Source organism: Mizuhopecten yessoensis, unplaced genomic scaffold (genome assembly GCF_002113885.1).
Source record: "Mizuhopecten yessoensis strain PY_sf001 unplaced genomic scaffold, ASM211388v2 scaffold4017, whole genome shotgun sequence".
Classification (NCBI taxonomy): Eukaryota; Metazoa; Mollusca; class Bivalvia; order Pectinida; family Pectinidae; genus Mizuhopecten; species Mizuhopecten yessoensis.
The window spans coordinates 62,567-79,831 of NW_018405334.1; the positions used below are offsets into that span (position 1 = coordinate 62,567).

A 17,265-nucleotide genomic window follows, 5' to 3' on the forward strand; every position below is an offset into this window, starting at 1 on the left:
TAGAGACAGCTATGACATCATCCTTTGTTACATTATATAGTAGAATGTACAATGAAGTACCTATACCTGTCCATTATTGATCCAAAGCCGTTCATTATTATGTAAAAATAGCTACTGGTCTGATAATGGACAGTTACAGGTAACAAAAATGAGCACCAGGACTTTTTCGAAGAAAATCAACGATTTATTTAAAACAGATGATTTTATTACATATATAGTACATTTAAATATAATTAAAATGAACAAATAATTTTAATTCATTGAAATACTACTGATAATAATATTTGATCCAGAAATAATCCACCTGCCCATATCACTTGAATTTGATTGGAAAGAAAAGTATTTGAAAATAAATTAATCGAACAGAACGCTGTAAAACTTACTTGAAGAGGGAATACAGTACCAGTAATCCACTAACTATTATATATGAATATTGATTGAATAGAAAAACACTAATATGTATTCAGGAATAATCATACAGATCTTCACACACAATGATACATACTTGGAGATAGAATTAATCCAATAGACATTGCCTGAGATAATTTAACTGTCACCAGTGTTGGTTTAGGTGATATCGGAGGTTTGAATTGCTGTACCCTCTGCTTCGCAGTCGCTCAAACCAAAAAAAAAAGACCAACAGCGTTGCTACCATGGCATCATGATTTTTGTTTTTCGTTTTTTTACATATTTGAACATAAATTGTGTTTTGCATATATATTCCAGGTAAAACTCATCCAACTGATTGACAGCAACCCCACAGGCACGACTCTGTCACATGACGATCTCGCCCTTATGAGTGCTCCCCTTGCACACACCTGCAAATCTGGTTGGCCGATCATGAATCTTAATTAATTGTAGCAAGAATTTAGCAACACCAAAATAAACTATTATCTTAAAAGTTGACAGCATTTAACTTGTTTATCCAATTTTAAAGGTAACATACCGATAAAAGTTCGCTCTTTTTTCTTATCAATAGGATAAATCTGGTATTTATTTCATTTTCGTACATAACAGGAGTTATTAATTTTCTGTTAATCCCATACCCAGGAAGTGAAACGTATCAAAGATATCACCTTAAAAAGGAATTCTGTTTTATTTTTTTACGTGCCGTAAAGAAATCGATATTTCACATTATATTAAGTATGCGCAGACACGTATGATATAATGGCGATGTCCTTGCTAAAACTTAGTCGACCAAGCAGGCAGGCAAAATCGGCGTTACAAGGATAAAAGCTGGAAGCTGATCTAAAGAGCAATGAAGCGAAATTGTACAATGGCGAACGAGTGTCCATAACTGAGAGTTGCGAAACTTTTATTTAACATTTGAGAAATGAATCAACTAAGGGTAACACTTAGTATGTTTATTGTGTAAACCCAGTAGAAGATGAAGTCGTTATCCATTGGATTCTCCTCTCGTGACCTCTCGTGAAATGGCGTATGCATAATAGTGACGTAAACAAGGCCTAAATCCTGCTTCTTGTGAGATTCGTAGCTGTTGAGAGCTTATACTTGACGTAACTATTAGTCGTTTGATTTGAAATCATTTCAAACCTATATGTTTATAGTATTTATGGAATTTTTACGACTGCAATTCAACCACAGTTTTTCCGACACATTGCCCGCTCGGTAGCTTCAAATAATGATTGCACCATACATTGTCCACAAGATTTCCAGTTCAGAGCTGTATAGGTGATAAAGCACCAGAAAAAAAGGGGTTCACCCTTTGCATCCTCCCTCCTCCGAACTTCTCAAAATTAAACCAAAGTTTTGGCAAGATGTGTTATTTATATGGTATACAACTATAGAATATTTATTATTTTGACCAGCTGCTGCTATATTTCATTGATTGAGTACTCGATTTTCAATCGTTGGAAATTTCCCAAATGAACGGCGCTTTACTGATCCGAACCGAAAACGGAATAGTTTTTCCTATTTAGAAGCATTCGAGACCGCTCATTTTGTTGATTAGTCACTGCCTAGTGACTGCCATGAAATGTCTATGTCTGGTGTCAGGACAAGAGGAAACATTCCACACATCTACGTACTAAAGCTACACATCTCATGTTGGACAATAACGTTAATATATTTGAACACTAACCAAGCAACATTCTTGTTATCGGAGCAGATAGAATCAAATACCATGTAATGTAATATACATAGAAACTTACAGAACATAGCAAGAACATATTCGGACAAAGCCATAGTTAATACCAAACGATCACTGAGTAAGTGGAGAGACTCAACCCAACACAGAAGATATCATATTCTCTAACATTCCACTGAGTTGTCTTCCGTTTTACCCATTCAATATTACTCTGTTACCCCTTATGCTATGATTTCTCTGTCATCCATTTATGTATAACAGATGGCACGCGGAAAAAATACGACGTCGTCAAGAGATTAAAACCATCTCACCATAAATAAAAAGGTTGATTCCAAATCAGGATAAAAATACAGATTGCAACTTGTGGAAACCAGTGTTTCCGAATATGTTATAAGGGATAGTAGAAACAAATCACAGCTACGTTGTGTGTGTGCTGGAGACCAATCTTGAAATCCTAACCCTCGGGATGAGATCCTTGAATGCCCAACCCTCGGCTCAACGCGTTCCTCGGATTACATAATCAATAAATAGATTGAGATTTCTCAGTCACACTCTTGCGGCGGATTCCATTTAATAAAAACCAAAAGGAAAACAGGCGGCTTAATCCGGCGATTTAAAAGAGTATGCTTTCACTGCACAACATGTGGTTCTGTCAGGGTATCTTCCACGAACTCCGGTTCATCAACCATTAATTTGAGACACATCGACCCAGACTATTTTTATAGTAAACATATACATTATTATTCTTGGAATTCATTTAATTTCGTTTATTACTCCAGTATGTGATGGCGTAAGACCATGTTTTTTAAGTCAATCAATTTGATGTATACAAAAGCTGGTAAAAGATGCATGCTGAATTATCAATATTGACAGATTTTGATGACATTTTGTCACATTTTGGCTGGATTGTTCCTCACAGAACTAACTGAAAAATTAGAAGTTTGAAAGATTTGTACAGATATAAGCAAAGTTATTATAGTGATAATTTAATAATCGCATTGAAATATGAGGTACTACTTGTGAGAGAGTACTTGCTTTATATATAGAGGAACTTAAATGTTTTTCCGGTACATTTAATGTATATTTCACGCGTATGGCAGCTTATATATATCCTCCAAAACATGACAGAAAAGTATCTGCATACTCCACCATTCGGTTCAAATATATAAGTTATTAAACGGGAAACCATTAAATTTTCCCTGTGTCATCCCTAGTGACAAATGCAAATCACAATATATCAATTAATAAACAATGATATTTTCTATTCAATTTCTATAACGCAGAAAATGTAACTAAATCAGAGTGCAGAAACTTAGAAGCGTAATCTTTATCGCCATATACTCTCATACATCATATTTGAAAACAAGACTTTGTACCATTTTGAATGGGCTACTCAACATAATACTCCTTTTTTTGCTATTTATAAGATATTTACACATAAAATGTCATAGGTTGTGCAGTTACTTTAATACGAAATGGATATATAATACATTAAAAGCTCTTTAGTGTAGATTGAATCTCCGTTGGTTAGAAACCCTGGCTACTTTAGGTAGATAGGCATCTATTACGTCCATATTATTGTGACACTTAGAAAGGGTTATTGAGTAGCAAGCAAACTGTGAAATATAAACGTTTTAAGCAATTGCTTTGTTGATCAAAAATAGTATTTGTTTAAGCAAATGACGAGCAGGCATCCTTAACATGCATTAAATGAGCCTTAAGTCTTTATCTGACCATATGGCGCTGTGGCGTCCCTATTTGCTCGAACACCACTGATAAAACAGATATCCAGGTCATTCCCAGACTTTGGGTACAAATACATTGGTCAGCACTGTTTTTATTCACATAGTTACCTTGCCTGTGTCTACTCTCATTCTTCAACGATGAACGGAGTCCTTGCTGTATTGGCCTGTATGGTCGTCGTTGTGAGTACAAGTTGTATCTGTTTATGATGCTTTTAATCACTCTTCTTGTGGTATTTTATCTTACACATGCATGACATATGGAATTTTCACTTTCTTATTGACATTTAATTTTGCATTGAATTCATACCAGCTTAGTGTTGCATGGTACAATATTCATGAAAGCTGTTTCATATTTTAAAAAAATGGAACAAACTTTAGTTATTTTCTTTTAAGTCTATAAATACGTATGCAGTCACGTATGCAAATGGAAAATGATCCGGAATCATGTTTTGAAATTGTATACTCTTATATTAGTACGTGTATAATTTAGTCAGTAGTTTCCTGGACACGTAAAATAGTATCCTAACTCTGAGAAAGAAAACTATTTGTACCAGTTATAATAATAATATACAATATTTATATAGCGCCCTATTTAATTTGTAAAATTACTCTAAAGCGCTTTACAACATATGGATAATAGTAATAGTTATAAACCAGTCCCTTAATCATAATTCTTCGAAGTTAAAAAATATTGGTTGCATCAATGAAGCATGCATTGTCAAATAAGGACTAGACTGTTGGAATTCGCTACTCTATGAAATCGCTATTGAAATTTCTTAAATAATCGTTAGGGCGGTAAACAAGCTTTAAATGTTATTTTATGTTATTTCTGCAAATTTAGTTCGACTCGGACAACTTCAATCGATTTCCGTGTTAAGATCCGAATTGAAATTTATACTTCAACGTGTTGTGCGTGTTCTGCTTCAGTTACTCTTGTCCTATCTCGTCAAACTTGAAATTCAGCTTTGGTAATTTGTGTTGATGTTTTATGTAATTTTACCGAATTTGACATCACTCCAGTACATGTTAACAACAAGGGAATAACTGAACAAAACAACCATTCGAACTCGAAATGTGTCAATTCTATATAAAGATTTGATTAAAGGTTTGGTCCATTTAGAGACAGCCACACATTATCAGTTTGCTCGAATGATCTACAGTCATCTGTCGTGACACCGGAGTTCATTTTAAAATGTGTCGTATATGCACCTTGTAATTACAATTAACGGCTTGCTCTATTACATAATACATGTATTTCAGTTTTTACAAAGTTTCGTTCGTTTTAAACAAAAATGACATCTTGCATGTTGAATATAATCTTACAAAGATGGTGGTCGGGTGGCGCAGGTGATAGCACATTTGCCTTTCAAGGCGGCCGGGGTTCGATTCCCCGATCGGACGTGATAAGGTATGAGTTCACCAACCCGAACACGTTGGTTTTCTCCAGGTACTCCGGTTTCCTCCCACATTAAGTCCCCTGCGCGCTAACATCCGAGCCAACAAGAGTGATTAATATAAGTTGAAATAACTTTTTTGTATAACTGTTGTAAAAAAAATAAAGTTTATTTCAATGAGAATCATATTATTGGTTTGATATGATTAAAATGAACATGCAATATTAAGATTGACAGGTTGACAACTGAATATGATTATAACATATATTCTTCATATGGCCCCCCAGATCTATCGACCAATGAAATATAATTCATTTCTATTACATGACATATTCCTATGTTTTGATGCTGAAATTATTTTTTATACATTCCTCTACTCTTTTTAAATCATTTATTATTGATTTAACTGTCATTTGCAATTGATTCAGTATTAGGGTTAATCAGTAATCTTTTTGCTTGGCAGGTTAAAATATGGTGAACAATACATACAACCATGTTATCGAGTGTCTATGATATGCATATGTCATTTTTTTATTCCTTTGACACATGACGTCATTAACAGAGGTTCCTTATCAATACTAATATAATCGTGACCATGATAGCCGAATACATATATGAAGACATGCCATATGTTACATTAAAGAAAATAAAATAAACCCACATTGGGGNTCTGACTTCTACAAATCATTACTACCAGATTTTAAGTGCCATTGGGAACCTGGAGTCCTACATAATTTCAACAACAAAAAACACAACGTGTACCATTGTTCTGTTTCAGACCGTTGCGATGACAACCACCACAGCACCACACCATCATCATGGACACCATGGAACCCATCCGCCACATATTGGGGAGGGCTTTGTCTTCAAGTACGACCAAAACTCGGTAATGATAGCACACACATTGTTGTCAACCTTAACTGATGGTTGCATGCATCATGTCACATATGAAGTGGTAATGACATACACAATGATTGCAACGTCTATTTCTGTATTGTAAGATCTTGTCAAATACAGTACACATAACATATTGTATGGAGTTGATAGCATTAAAAATAAAGCATCTCCTGGGAAATGAAAATCATTTTCAGCGAAGCTCTTAATAAATTATATTATTTGGATATTCTGTTAAAATATTGATCTGTTTCACTATGTATGATACTTTTATAGGATTTATGTTAGAATTCAAACGAACTTAAAGATATGTTTAGATTAAAGAAATAAAAAACGCTTTCGTAAAAATAAAATAAAGGCGAAACAAGTTAAGAAAATGAAAAATAATGAGATCGTTGTCTGTATGTTACAGCATCGTATGGCTGTGGTCAGCCATCAGCAGTGCTGGATCTACAATCCAAGTGATGCCGAAAGGAGCACTATCTCTGATATTCACGCTCTAAGGAACCTCGAGGTAAATCTATTTCCCGATTTCTCAGTACCATGCCTGATATTTACGCTCTCATGAACCTCGAGGTTAAACTATTTCCCAAATCTCTTAGTACCATGCCTGACATTCACGTTCTATGGAACCTCGGGGTAAATCTATTTCCCGAATCTCTTAGTACCATGGCTGATATTCACGCTCTCAGGAACCTCGAGGTAAATCTATTTCCGGAATCTCTTAGTACCATGCCTGACATTCAAGTTCTAAGGAACCTCGGGGTAATTCTATTTCCCGAATCTCTTAGTACCATGGCTGATATTCACGCTCTCAGGAACCTCGAGGTAAATCTATTTCCCGAATCTCTAAGTACCATGCCTGACATTTACGTTCTAAGGAACCTCGAGGTAAATCTGTTTCCCGAATCTCTTAGTACCATGGCTGACATTCACGTTCTAAGGAACCTCGAGGTAAATGTATTTCTCGAAACTCTTAGTACCATGTCTGACATTCACGCTCTCGGGAGCCGCGAGATAAATCTATTTCCCAAATCTCTTAGTACTATGCCTGACATTCACGTTCCAAGGAACCTCGGAGTAAATCTATTTCCCGAATCTCTTAGTACCATGCCTGATATTTACGTTCTAAGGTACCTCGAGGTAAGTTTATTTCCCGAATCTCTTAGTAGCATGCCTGACATTCACGTTCCCAGGAGCCTCGAGGTAAATCTATTTCTCGAAACTCTTAGTACTCTGCCTGACAATCACGCTCTCAGGAGCCTCGAGGTAAATCTATTTCCCGAATCTCTCTTTGTACTATGCCTGACATTCACGTTCCAAGGAACCTCGGAGTAAATCTATTTCCCGAATCTCTAAGTACCATGCCTGATATTCACGTTCTAAGGTACCTCGAGGTAAGTCTATTTCCCGAATCTCTTAATACCATGCCTGATATTCACGTATTAAGGAACCTCGGGGTAAATCTATTTCCCGAATCTCTTAGTACCATGGCTTACATTCACGTTCTAAGGAACCTCGAGGTAAATGTATTTCTCGAAACTCTTAGTACCATGCCTGACATTCACGTTCTAAGGAACCTCGAGGTAAATGTATTTATCGAAAATCTTAGTACCATGCCTGACATTCACGTTCTAAGGAATCTCGGGGTAGATCTAAATCCCGAATCTCTTAGTACCATGGCTGACATTCACGTTCTAAGGAACTTCGAGGTAAATGTATTTATCGAAACTCTTAGTACCATGCCTGACATTCACGCTCTCAGGAGCCTCGAGGTAAATCTATTTCCCGAATCCCTTAGTACTATGCCTGACATTCACGTTCCAAGGAACCTCGGAGTAAATCTATTTCCCGAATCTCTAAGTACCATGCCATGAAAACTTTCTATATTAGTTTCTGCTATTTGCAGGAGAGTTCTGTTAATTGTGAAAAAACTCTTCCTTAAGTTCATGGTTGCTGATTTCACCACATTCTTTAATTTAATTCCTTTCTGTTAAACATGAGATTAAACTTCTTATAGCCGATTAAGGTCGCTATTCATAGTTCCGACATAATTTGCCTTTACCAAGGCCTCAAACCTCTGCCTATCAACTTTAACGGTTGCAACACCCTAAGCCAAATGGCGTTGGTACAGTCTGATTTTTTTTTACAGTTGATGGGGATATTACTTTATATATTTTCAGGTAAAGCTCATCCAACTGATTGACAATACCCCGATCGGCACGCCCATGACACATGACGATCTCGCCCTTATGAGTACCCCCCTCGCACACACCTGCAAAGCCGACTGGCCAATAGTGTCTCTTAACTAACTGTATAAAAATGCTGCCACATTAAAACGATAATTATCCTGAAATTTGACTGAAGTTTTTTTTTAATTTTTAAAATCATCAAAAAGCAACATGCCTTTGATAAAGTTTAATTATTTCAATATCAGATAAATCAGTAAAATATCACAGAGATAATCAAGTTTAGATATTTCATCATTCTTGGTACTAATATGAAATATGTGTTTAGGTTTTTCTCTACAGATAAATGCAGCTGTAATCAATGAGTGGTTTTTTTCAGAATTTACGTTGCTTAAATTTGAGTATATGAGAACAATTATAATTATAAAAATGGAATTCCTAGGGGTCGAACTCGGGACATATGCTCTGCCGGTCCTATACTTTACGAATGTTGCTATCCAGTTAAAGAATAGATATTGCAAATACGATATCAAATATGAAGATCTGTGTAGGGTAAGTAATTATAAGCTAGAGGGAAAAGCCTATAGGTTGCGTTATCTTCTATATACAGGGGAGACTACTCCAAGAACTGCTCTAATGTGACACTCTTCTTGGTTATAAAATAATAACTTGTGCACATATACTAATGCTTTGGTGCTTGATATGAAACAACTTTTTTAAGTATTTCACAAATATTTCAATCGATAGAGTCAGGGGACATTACGACAGATTTCGCAAATATCAAAAATTGTAAATTTCTTGAGAAAAAAAAATGATGTCAGTCGTTAATCACGCAATGATCAAAAGATTTTCCGAAGAATGAGGGGATATATAACTAACGTCTATAAAACTTTTGAACAATTTTCACGACAGCAAAGGTTCTGCTGGCATCTTTCTTCAAGATTCAACATCTAGAACAAGAGGGCATACATAAAAAATAAAGAAAAAAACATTGTAAATTAGATATTAGGAAACATTCATTTGGCCACAGAACTGTTGATATATGGAACAGCCTTTCCGAGGCGGTCATACAGGCTAAACATTAAAGACTTTGAAATTAGTTTGGAAAATCATTGGAATAATTTTAACTGAAATTTGATCACCTAGATAGCTACACATCTAACAACGGGAGTTATTTTTAATTGAAATTGTTATGTTGTATGATATGTACATAGAGGAAAATAATTGACAGCGTCCATCATCTATCCTATTAAATCATATTAAATTATATTACAACTACTTCAATAGCGATTAACTTCCGAATAGAGATTTGTGTCTTGGTAAAGAAAATGAAAATTATTTAAAACAAAATCAAAGAATATTTTTGATGTCCCTTTCCTGACTCTTTGATAACATTTTAGCATTTGCAGTTGGTAGGTTAACATGGAGGCTGCACAATGGAAATGTATGTATATGAAATGATATCGTTATCGATAACCTGACACTATAACACCTATGACGTCATACATATTTTGACGAATATATCCCATACTGCATTTCAAACTGTGGCATATATAAAATCCTTTAAATGACACAGATGAAAGAAAAAACTTTTAAAAAAAATAAGTGGACTCATTATGGGAATATTACTGTGTCACCACAGCGTGACGACAGCGGAACTATTCCAGGGATAGAATGAAAACAAAGATAAAAAGAAATCATGAACTTCCGTATATAGCTGAAAATTTATATTTATAGATTATTACACTGTATTTTCAGGGTTTGTCGGTCTTGAGAACAATTTTCTCATTGCAAGCACGTGAATAAAATCGAGCGATGGGAAAATTTTCCAACGACAAACACTGAAAATACTGTATGATAAACTATTTTTCATCTATATACTACTACCTTATGTATTTCTCAATTTAAAAATATGTTCAACGGTCGCCGGTGACAAACGTAAACAAATAGAAGTTTTGCGCGGAGGAATACAATGAACCTTAAAACTACGTATTTTGTTGTATTTTTAAAACAATCCTATCGTCATTGGCTTTTCCATATGCACATTTACATCTGAAATTATGTTGATATTCTCACAATATTTTTCCGTGACCTTGTTATGTGTATGACGGACTATCATCTGGCGCGAGAAGACGTTCATATAAGAGAAAATACGTTCCCAAGTGCTGAGGAATGGGACAATCCGTTCTTAAGTTCTTCTCAAGTTCTTCTCAAGTCGTTCTCAACTTCTTCTCATACTGATAACCAATGATAATGAATTTATTACGCTACCGGTAGGTGGTAAAAAGTAGTATATAGATGATAATTAAGTTTATTCAAATATTGATTTATTTTCGTGTATGGATAAAACAATATTGAGTCCCTTGATTTCAATTTCAATGTTTTGTTTAATGGGTCAAAGCCTTACACCTATTTTAACGTAAACTTTGTCAACTATTGCATGCTATCATGCCAACTGTAAATGTATTATCATGTCCCTGTGTGAATTTTGTGAATACCTTTTCGTAAGTAGTATAATAACGCGTGTACGGACACCTTGTACTGAGTGTTAACATGCCTACATCTGTTATGAAAGGAACGCCTGTACAAAAGCCTTTGTCCTAAATCAGTCGAGTGCTATCATTCTACATGTTCAATGAACATAACTCTTGTTAAAAAACTTGTTCTGAATTAGACGGAGTGTTGACAAACCTTCGTCATTAATGAAAGGAACGTTTGAACAAAACAAATATACTGAATTAGTCGGAGTGTTGACATACCTACGCGTTTCATGAAAGGACCGCAGTTCAACAACTTTGTACTTAATCAGCCTAGTGATATCACAACTTCGTGTTCATTGAAGAAAATGCTCTTCTACTTTATATAAGGTTTTTTTTTTTACAAAAATTGTAAAATAAGTTAATTACTTATGTAAGCTCTTCTTGGCCCGGATAGAAGCGCACAGACGGTAAAATATCGGAGGAAACCGGAGTACCTGTAGAAAACCCACGTAGTCAAGCAGGTGACCCACTACCTTTCACGTACGATCGGTGAATCGAACCCCGGCCGCCTTGGTGAAAGGCGAGTGCGTTATCCACTGTGCCACCCGACAACCCTATACTGCATGTTTATCGAAAGGAACGAACCATCACATGCTAGGCGTTTCCGTATAACACATAAGCTCTAATATCAAATAGAAAAAAATGTACCACAGCTTAAACTCTTAAGGGCAACATTCAAAAATCTTAAGAGACCATAAGGCATCACTGGGAAAATAACAAGAAAGACAGCATGTTCATTTCTTCACAAGCACCGTAATAAATTCAGTTACATTCAAAGCACTTCCTTCATATTCGACTTTCGTTGTAATACTGTTTACAAATGTAAGAGTACAATAAATATATCCTTTAAATGCTCAATGATTTCAAATTAAAAATATCTTTTAATAGATTTTTTTCATGTCGAAATGCTCTAAATATATTTAGAACTAGGTAATAAATTCTCAACTTTGGCCTTTCGTTGGATATTACATTATCATTTATCAAATGTAGATATATTTTGTGTAATAGCTATACGGTGTAATCTAATGCATATACTGTATAAATATATTGCTTAACAAAGTCTTTTTTAAAACTGATATAACGGTATGCTTTTAGATGTCAACTCTACTGCGTACACCATTATCATTACTGTACGCTATCAGGCATGACCAACTGACCGAGTATGTAATACACTGTGTCTCTTTCTTCCGGGTTACACACAAGCATTGATGTTTACTTATACGATCACAAGTTGAATACCACTGTATGTACAACAGAAATGACCAGCCAAAAGATGCTGCTAATTTTCATTATATTGCTTCTACAGATTTCAGGTCAGTACGTTCAATTTACACTCCTGCTCTTCAGCTTAATTTTGATCCTGTGAGATTCCTGTATTATTTGTATAAATCAGGAAGTAGAATATATGTGTATGAAGATATGTATGTCGTGAATATCTAGAAGAATCCTATACCAGCAATGAGGTTTACGTATACATATATATAGTGTACGTACCCCTATACCGTACAGCGACGGACTTATGTGTTGGTTTTATCATACTAGCCACTGCAGAGACGAAACTTTTTCTGCAATAAAGCCTAAAATAACTATAAATTGAGCTTACATGCTACTTCAGTATCTACAATTGTAGATATAACAGTCATTACGAAAAGCAACGAAGGAGAACACAAAACAATAGAAGCAATAAAATATTATAGTCGCCTGTGCGAACGTTAAACATTAAAGCCAAAACTGAGGTAATGCCAAGCTAGGCGCTGGAAGTTAAAAAGTAGTTAAAAGTAGATAGAAATACAAAGATTTCAAATATTGCAATGGGTGCAACACATTTATTTTAACTAAATATAGGCAAGATAAGTTAATCATCCAAGCAAAATACCAAGTGTTTGAAACTACATCTAGCAAGAACATTATTTCCGTAGTACAAAAAGCAAATGAAGAAAACATGGATTTATAAGAAGAAAACAATGATAGACTGTGTTGCTCCTTTGTGCTGTTAACAGACAAATTTCAATCCAATGGCTAGATTTCAGAAGATAAGCATGAGGTTAGTTCGAGGGTTAAGCTTCAAAATTCTTATCCCGAAGGTTGAAATTATTGAGTATTTTTCTTCCACACTTTTCCACAAAAAAATAAGTTGTTATAGAGAGCCAAATGCACCGCGCCATCAGATAGGTTGATGGTGATGCTTCAGAATAATATATATGTAAGCTGTCTTTACGTAGGTAGGTATGCACAGGTTGGTTCATAATTTCGTCACACATTAAAAGGACCATTGATAATAACACGGTTCATTTAGGATTTTCAAAGAAAGATGACAGGTAAAACATTTACCGATAGAAAAGAAAATATATTGGTTTATGTTTACAAAATAGCTATAGGGTGTAATTAAATAATAATCATGTTTAGACTTCTACATCCATTTACTGCTTTTAATAAGTTTTTCCTTATATTGCATTCCTAGTTATGAGTTTAACACGGTTTATTTCTTATTCATTAAAACCTCACATTGGTGTTTATGTATCGTGAAATATTTGAATAAACAAATCCATCATGACAGAATGTTTTTCGGATTAGATTTATTCATAAATGCAGAGTACAGCATTTAAATCATCTGTTTGTATTCAAATAAATTCTACTTATGAAGACATTGTTCAATAATGTATTTGTAATATAAATAGAAGAATAATGCGATACATTTGTGTAAATTGTTTTTGCAGATACCACTGGGAGTGAGTGTTCAGATGCTGCAGAATCGAATAATATACCTTGTAAGTTATTTATCGTTGCTACCAGGTGCAGTACTTGTATAAATGTTGAGTTGAATTTTAAGTTTTTTTTAAACGTATTCTATTATAATAAGGGCATATTCTGATGGCTTTTTCCTGTCCTTCAATATATCATCCTACTAGAGATATCTGATAGCATTTTTGTTCTGATGTTTACAGTAACTATTGACTCGGACATTAGTTAAGTACTCATGTGTATAGTTAATTGACTCAGACATTAGTTATGTACTCATATTTACAATAACTACTGACTCAGACATTAGTTCAGTACTCAGATGTACAGTAACTATTGACTCAGACATTAGTTCAGTACTCAGATGTACAGTAACTATTGACTCAGACATTAGTTCAGTACTCAGATGTACAGTAACTATTGACTCAGACATTAGTTCAGTACTCAGATGTACAGTAACTATTGACTCAGACATTAGTTCAGTACTCAGATGTACAGTAACTATTGACTCAGACATTAGTTCAGTACTCAGATGTACAGTAACTATTGACTCAGACATTAGTTCAGTACTCAGATGTACAGTAACTATTGACTCAGACATTAGTTCAGTACTCAGATGTACAGTAACTATTGACTCAGACATTAGTTCAGTACTCAGATGTACAGTAACTATTGACTCAGACATTAGTTCAGTACTCAGATGTACAGTAACTATTGCCTCAGACATTAGTTCAGTACTCAGATGTACAGTACCTATTGACTCAGACATTAGTTCAGTACTCAGATGTACAGTAACTATTGACTCAGACATTAGTTCAGTACTCACATTTGCAGATAATGTAACTTTTATGGTAGCTTTATACTTATATTGGCATATGTTCAATTTGAGAGTAGTTTCGTTCCCATACCAGTATTTTATGTCACCTTTTCGAACATTTAACGCTCTTTTTGGTTGTTTCGGCTTGATGTGCTCGGCAAATCATTTGGGTTGTCATTTCATGCTTAAGAAGGCAGATGAGTATTACAAAGTGGTTGGAATTAGGCGCGTTATGACCTGACGCCATTTGCTAATGAAGCATTTTTTTCAGACGCAGGGCAAACAACGTTTGATCCCAGAATATAACTATCCAAAAAATTGGAACAGCAACTGGAAACTGTTACGATGTACCTGGCAACCCTCAATGGGACGTAAATCATCAACTATTAGGGACACTTATAGATGTCAAGTGCACACAGTTGTCTTGGATTGCTATATTTCACAATAGAGTAAAAAAATATATGACAGCTTTNCTGTAATTAAAAAATGAAATCCATAAAGTTCATTACATATTGTGTGCCTGTTCTAAGTCTCAATCGTACAGCACGAAGAGAATAAAATAGCATGCCACTGCCGAAAACTGCATTTGAATTGGAGTTCTGTTTACCTACGTACACATTGTTTTAAAGAGGAAACTTATACATTGCTGAACTTTTATCATAAACAAATTTAGATGAAAAAACAACTGGGTTCAAAGAATATAAATGCAACGAGGCAAGACTGGATTCGCACATTGCGGAGTCTCTGTCAAACAGGACTCCTTTATCGTTGGTAGCCTTTTGGACCAGTCCAAAATGAAAAATTAGAATGAAAATCCCTAGTCTTTTTCAAACAGTAGGCTTTTTGAAACAGTAGGGCCAGGGCTACTTTTGATTTTGCGGTATGACTCCACTAGTTCGTATTATGAATATGAATACAGATTTTTGCTAACATCAGATAAATACAAATTGTGTCACTTCCTGCATAGACTTACTCCCGATTTCACTGAATTCTAATGTAATTTCATGTTCAAACCAGTGTTCCCGTTCTGAATTACATGATCACATGTTATTTTTACATCTTTCCACAATATTTACCGAAATTCTGCGATTTCAAATGTTTGTAAACCGCTTATTAGATAAAAAAAAAAAGACTTAAATACTACAAGTATTTTTTTTATATATAATTTTGTGCGTAATATGTCACTGATCACTAACATACAGGAACCAGCCATTTTGTGATTTTTCATCTTTCTGGCTAAGGCATTTCTATCAGTAACCAATGTTGTTAGAGAGTTGTTTCACTGTTTATGCTTTACAGCAGTAATTGTAGAAATAGTAATACACTCTTATATGATTTATAATAATTATATTCTATTTATATACTAATATCACAGATATCCGGATGTGTGAAGACGGCAGCGTGACGTCAGACAAAGTGATACTGGACACATACAGAGCCGGGTCAACAGGGGAGACAACTTGTTCGTGTACTGTTAACGCACGGTTAATCTTTACCATATACGCACAACGTTACGGTAATGGGTTGAACCCAAATACATCCAGATGTGGCAGTGAAGTAGTGGTCAACGATACATCTTCAGGCAGAGAAAGAAGCTTTACATGCAACACATCTCCGGAACAAATACTTTATTCACGACCAATGACCATAACATGGAGTGGTGGGCCTTGTGGAGATTCAAAGTACTGTCTCAATATTAAAGGTAAATAAAACGAAAAAAAATCGGGCACGCGCTAATGGTTTATCTAACGATCTACAGAACAATGACTATCGGTGGATTTATGGTTAGCCTTAATCATTGAATTCATTTATCTAGTTTAAACGTAAGAAGGTTCTACAAACTATCCACTCCTTTATTTGACAATGCTGTTACATGTAAACTAATTTTTATAATGTTTTCATCATTGTCACCTAATTATTTTTTCATATTTTAAAGCACAATTAACTGAATCTTGTGTTATTTCTAATAATCTTTCAGGATATCTGATATTACCAAATACCACGTTAACTATAACATGTAGTAAGCCAGCAACTCCGACGACACCAGATTCACCGACAACAACAACAACAACAACAATCACTACCACGACAACTACACAAGGTGACGTCACAAGTCATGAACCAGCTACAGACGTTGAAACGGACACAAAATCCGTAACTCAAACAACTTCAACAATCAAAACATCAGGTACGTCACTTACTAAGAAAATTCTTCAACAATGTGAAATTTGAATTGAGGACTCCATAACGCTTTGAATTGATATGTCAACTCCAGCTAGAATTCTGTAATTTCTTCATGTAAAGCAAACCTTTTTGATATAGTTCACATGGTTTTCATATAATAAGAAATAATACAGATATACTAACATAACAAAAATATGTATATCAGCATCTGGTGTTTCAAATTTCACGTTTTGTTAGAAGACAATTTTGATTGTATTTTGCAGCGGTTCGTTGTAGTTGTGATGAAGAGGGAACCATACATTTATCAGGTGCGTTGATATGTTGTTTTTGTAAGAAATATATATTTATCATTTCCGTGTGTGTAAGATAGACCTGTCTAGGGTAAGAAAGGGGTGTACTGAATTTCTATCTTACACCCCATTTCACGTGACGGGTCGTCACAATGGCTCAACAATGACGAATTTGGAATATTCTAACGCCGCAATGCGGAAAAGACGATGTGATGAAATTGAAACCTTTCACGATATATTTACCGTACACGTTAGAAAGATGACATTTTGTTGGTCAAACTCTGTTTGCGAATATGGGGTATGCTAAACCTAGCTGACAGATTTGTTTTCGTTAAAAAAAAAGTCGGGGGGGGGGGGGGGGGGGGG

General features: G+C 35.0%; 3 protein-coding genes across 7 annotated transcripts in view; all 3 read left to right on the plus strand.

Moving 5' to 3' along the window:
- Positions 1–901, plus strand: part of LOC110448343 — a 14,895-nt gene extending 13,994 nt beyond the window's left edge. For both annotated transcript variants that reach the window (XM_021494525.1, XM_021494526.1), the window contains exon 4: positions 727–901. In XM_021494525.1, coding sequence (XP_021350200.1) covers positions 727–855 — 129 coding nt within the window. In that variant the 3' untranslated portion in view covers positions 856–901. The remainder of the gene's footprint in view (positions 1–726) is intronic.
- Positions 902–3,910: 3,009 nt separating this feature from the next.
- LOC110448340 lies at positions 3,911–8,501 on the plus strand. The gene is made up of 4 exons (XM_021494520.1): positions 3,911–4,032; positions 6,025–6,132; positions 6,553–6,654; positions 8,324–8,501. Exons 1-4 carry the CDS (start codon positions 3,991–3,993, stop codon positions 8,450–8,452), a joined length of 381 nt encoding a protein of 126 aa, XP_021350195.1. The 5' UTR covers positions 3,911–3,990; the 3' UTR covers positions 8,453–8,501.
- A 3,525-nt stretch (positions 8,502–12,026) lies between these two features.
- LOC110448344 (mucin-5AC-like) overlaps positions 12,027–17,265 on the plus strand; it is a 50,028-nt gene continuing 44,789 nt past the window's right edge. For 3 of the 4 annotated variants that reach the window (XM_021494527.1, XM_021494529.1, XM_021494530.1), the window contains exons 1-5: positions 12,027–12,182; positions 13,587–13,637; positions 15,801–16,127; positions 16,404–16,613; positions 16,873–16,917. In XM_021494527.1, the coding sequence (XP_021350202.1) occupies positions 12,128–12,182; positions 13,587–13,637; positions 15,801–16,127; positions 16,404–16,613; positions 16,873–16,917 (688 nt within the window). In that variant the 5' untranslated portion in view covers positions 12,027–12,127. The remainder of the gene's footprint in view (positions 12,183–13,586; positions 13,638–15,800; positions 16,128–16,403; positions 16,614–16,872; positions 16,918–17,265) is intronic. The other variant, XM_021494528.1, reaches the window with a different exon arrangement.

What these genes read in the sequence shown, in the direction of transcription:
- LOC110448340 (XM_021494520.1), top strand. Translation starts at nt 3,991, where the DNA reads ATGAACGGAGTCCTTGCTGTATTGGCCTGTATGGTCGTCGTT. An exon ending in TGGCCTGTATGGTCGTCGTT is followed by an intron (nt 4,033 to 6,024) that starts GTGAGTACAAGT and finishes GTTCTGTTTCAG; the next exon opens with ACCGTTGCGATGACAACCAC. An exon ending in TCAAGTACGACCAAAACTCG is followed by an intron (nt 6,133 to 6,552) that starts GTAATGATAGCA and finishes TGTATGTTACAG; the next exon opens with CATCGTATGGCTGTGGTCAG.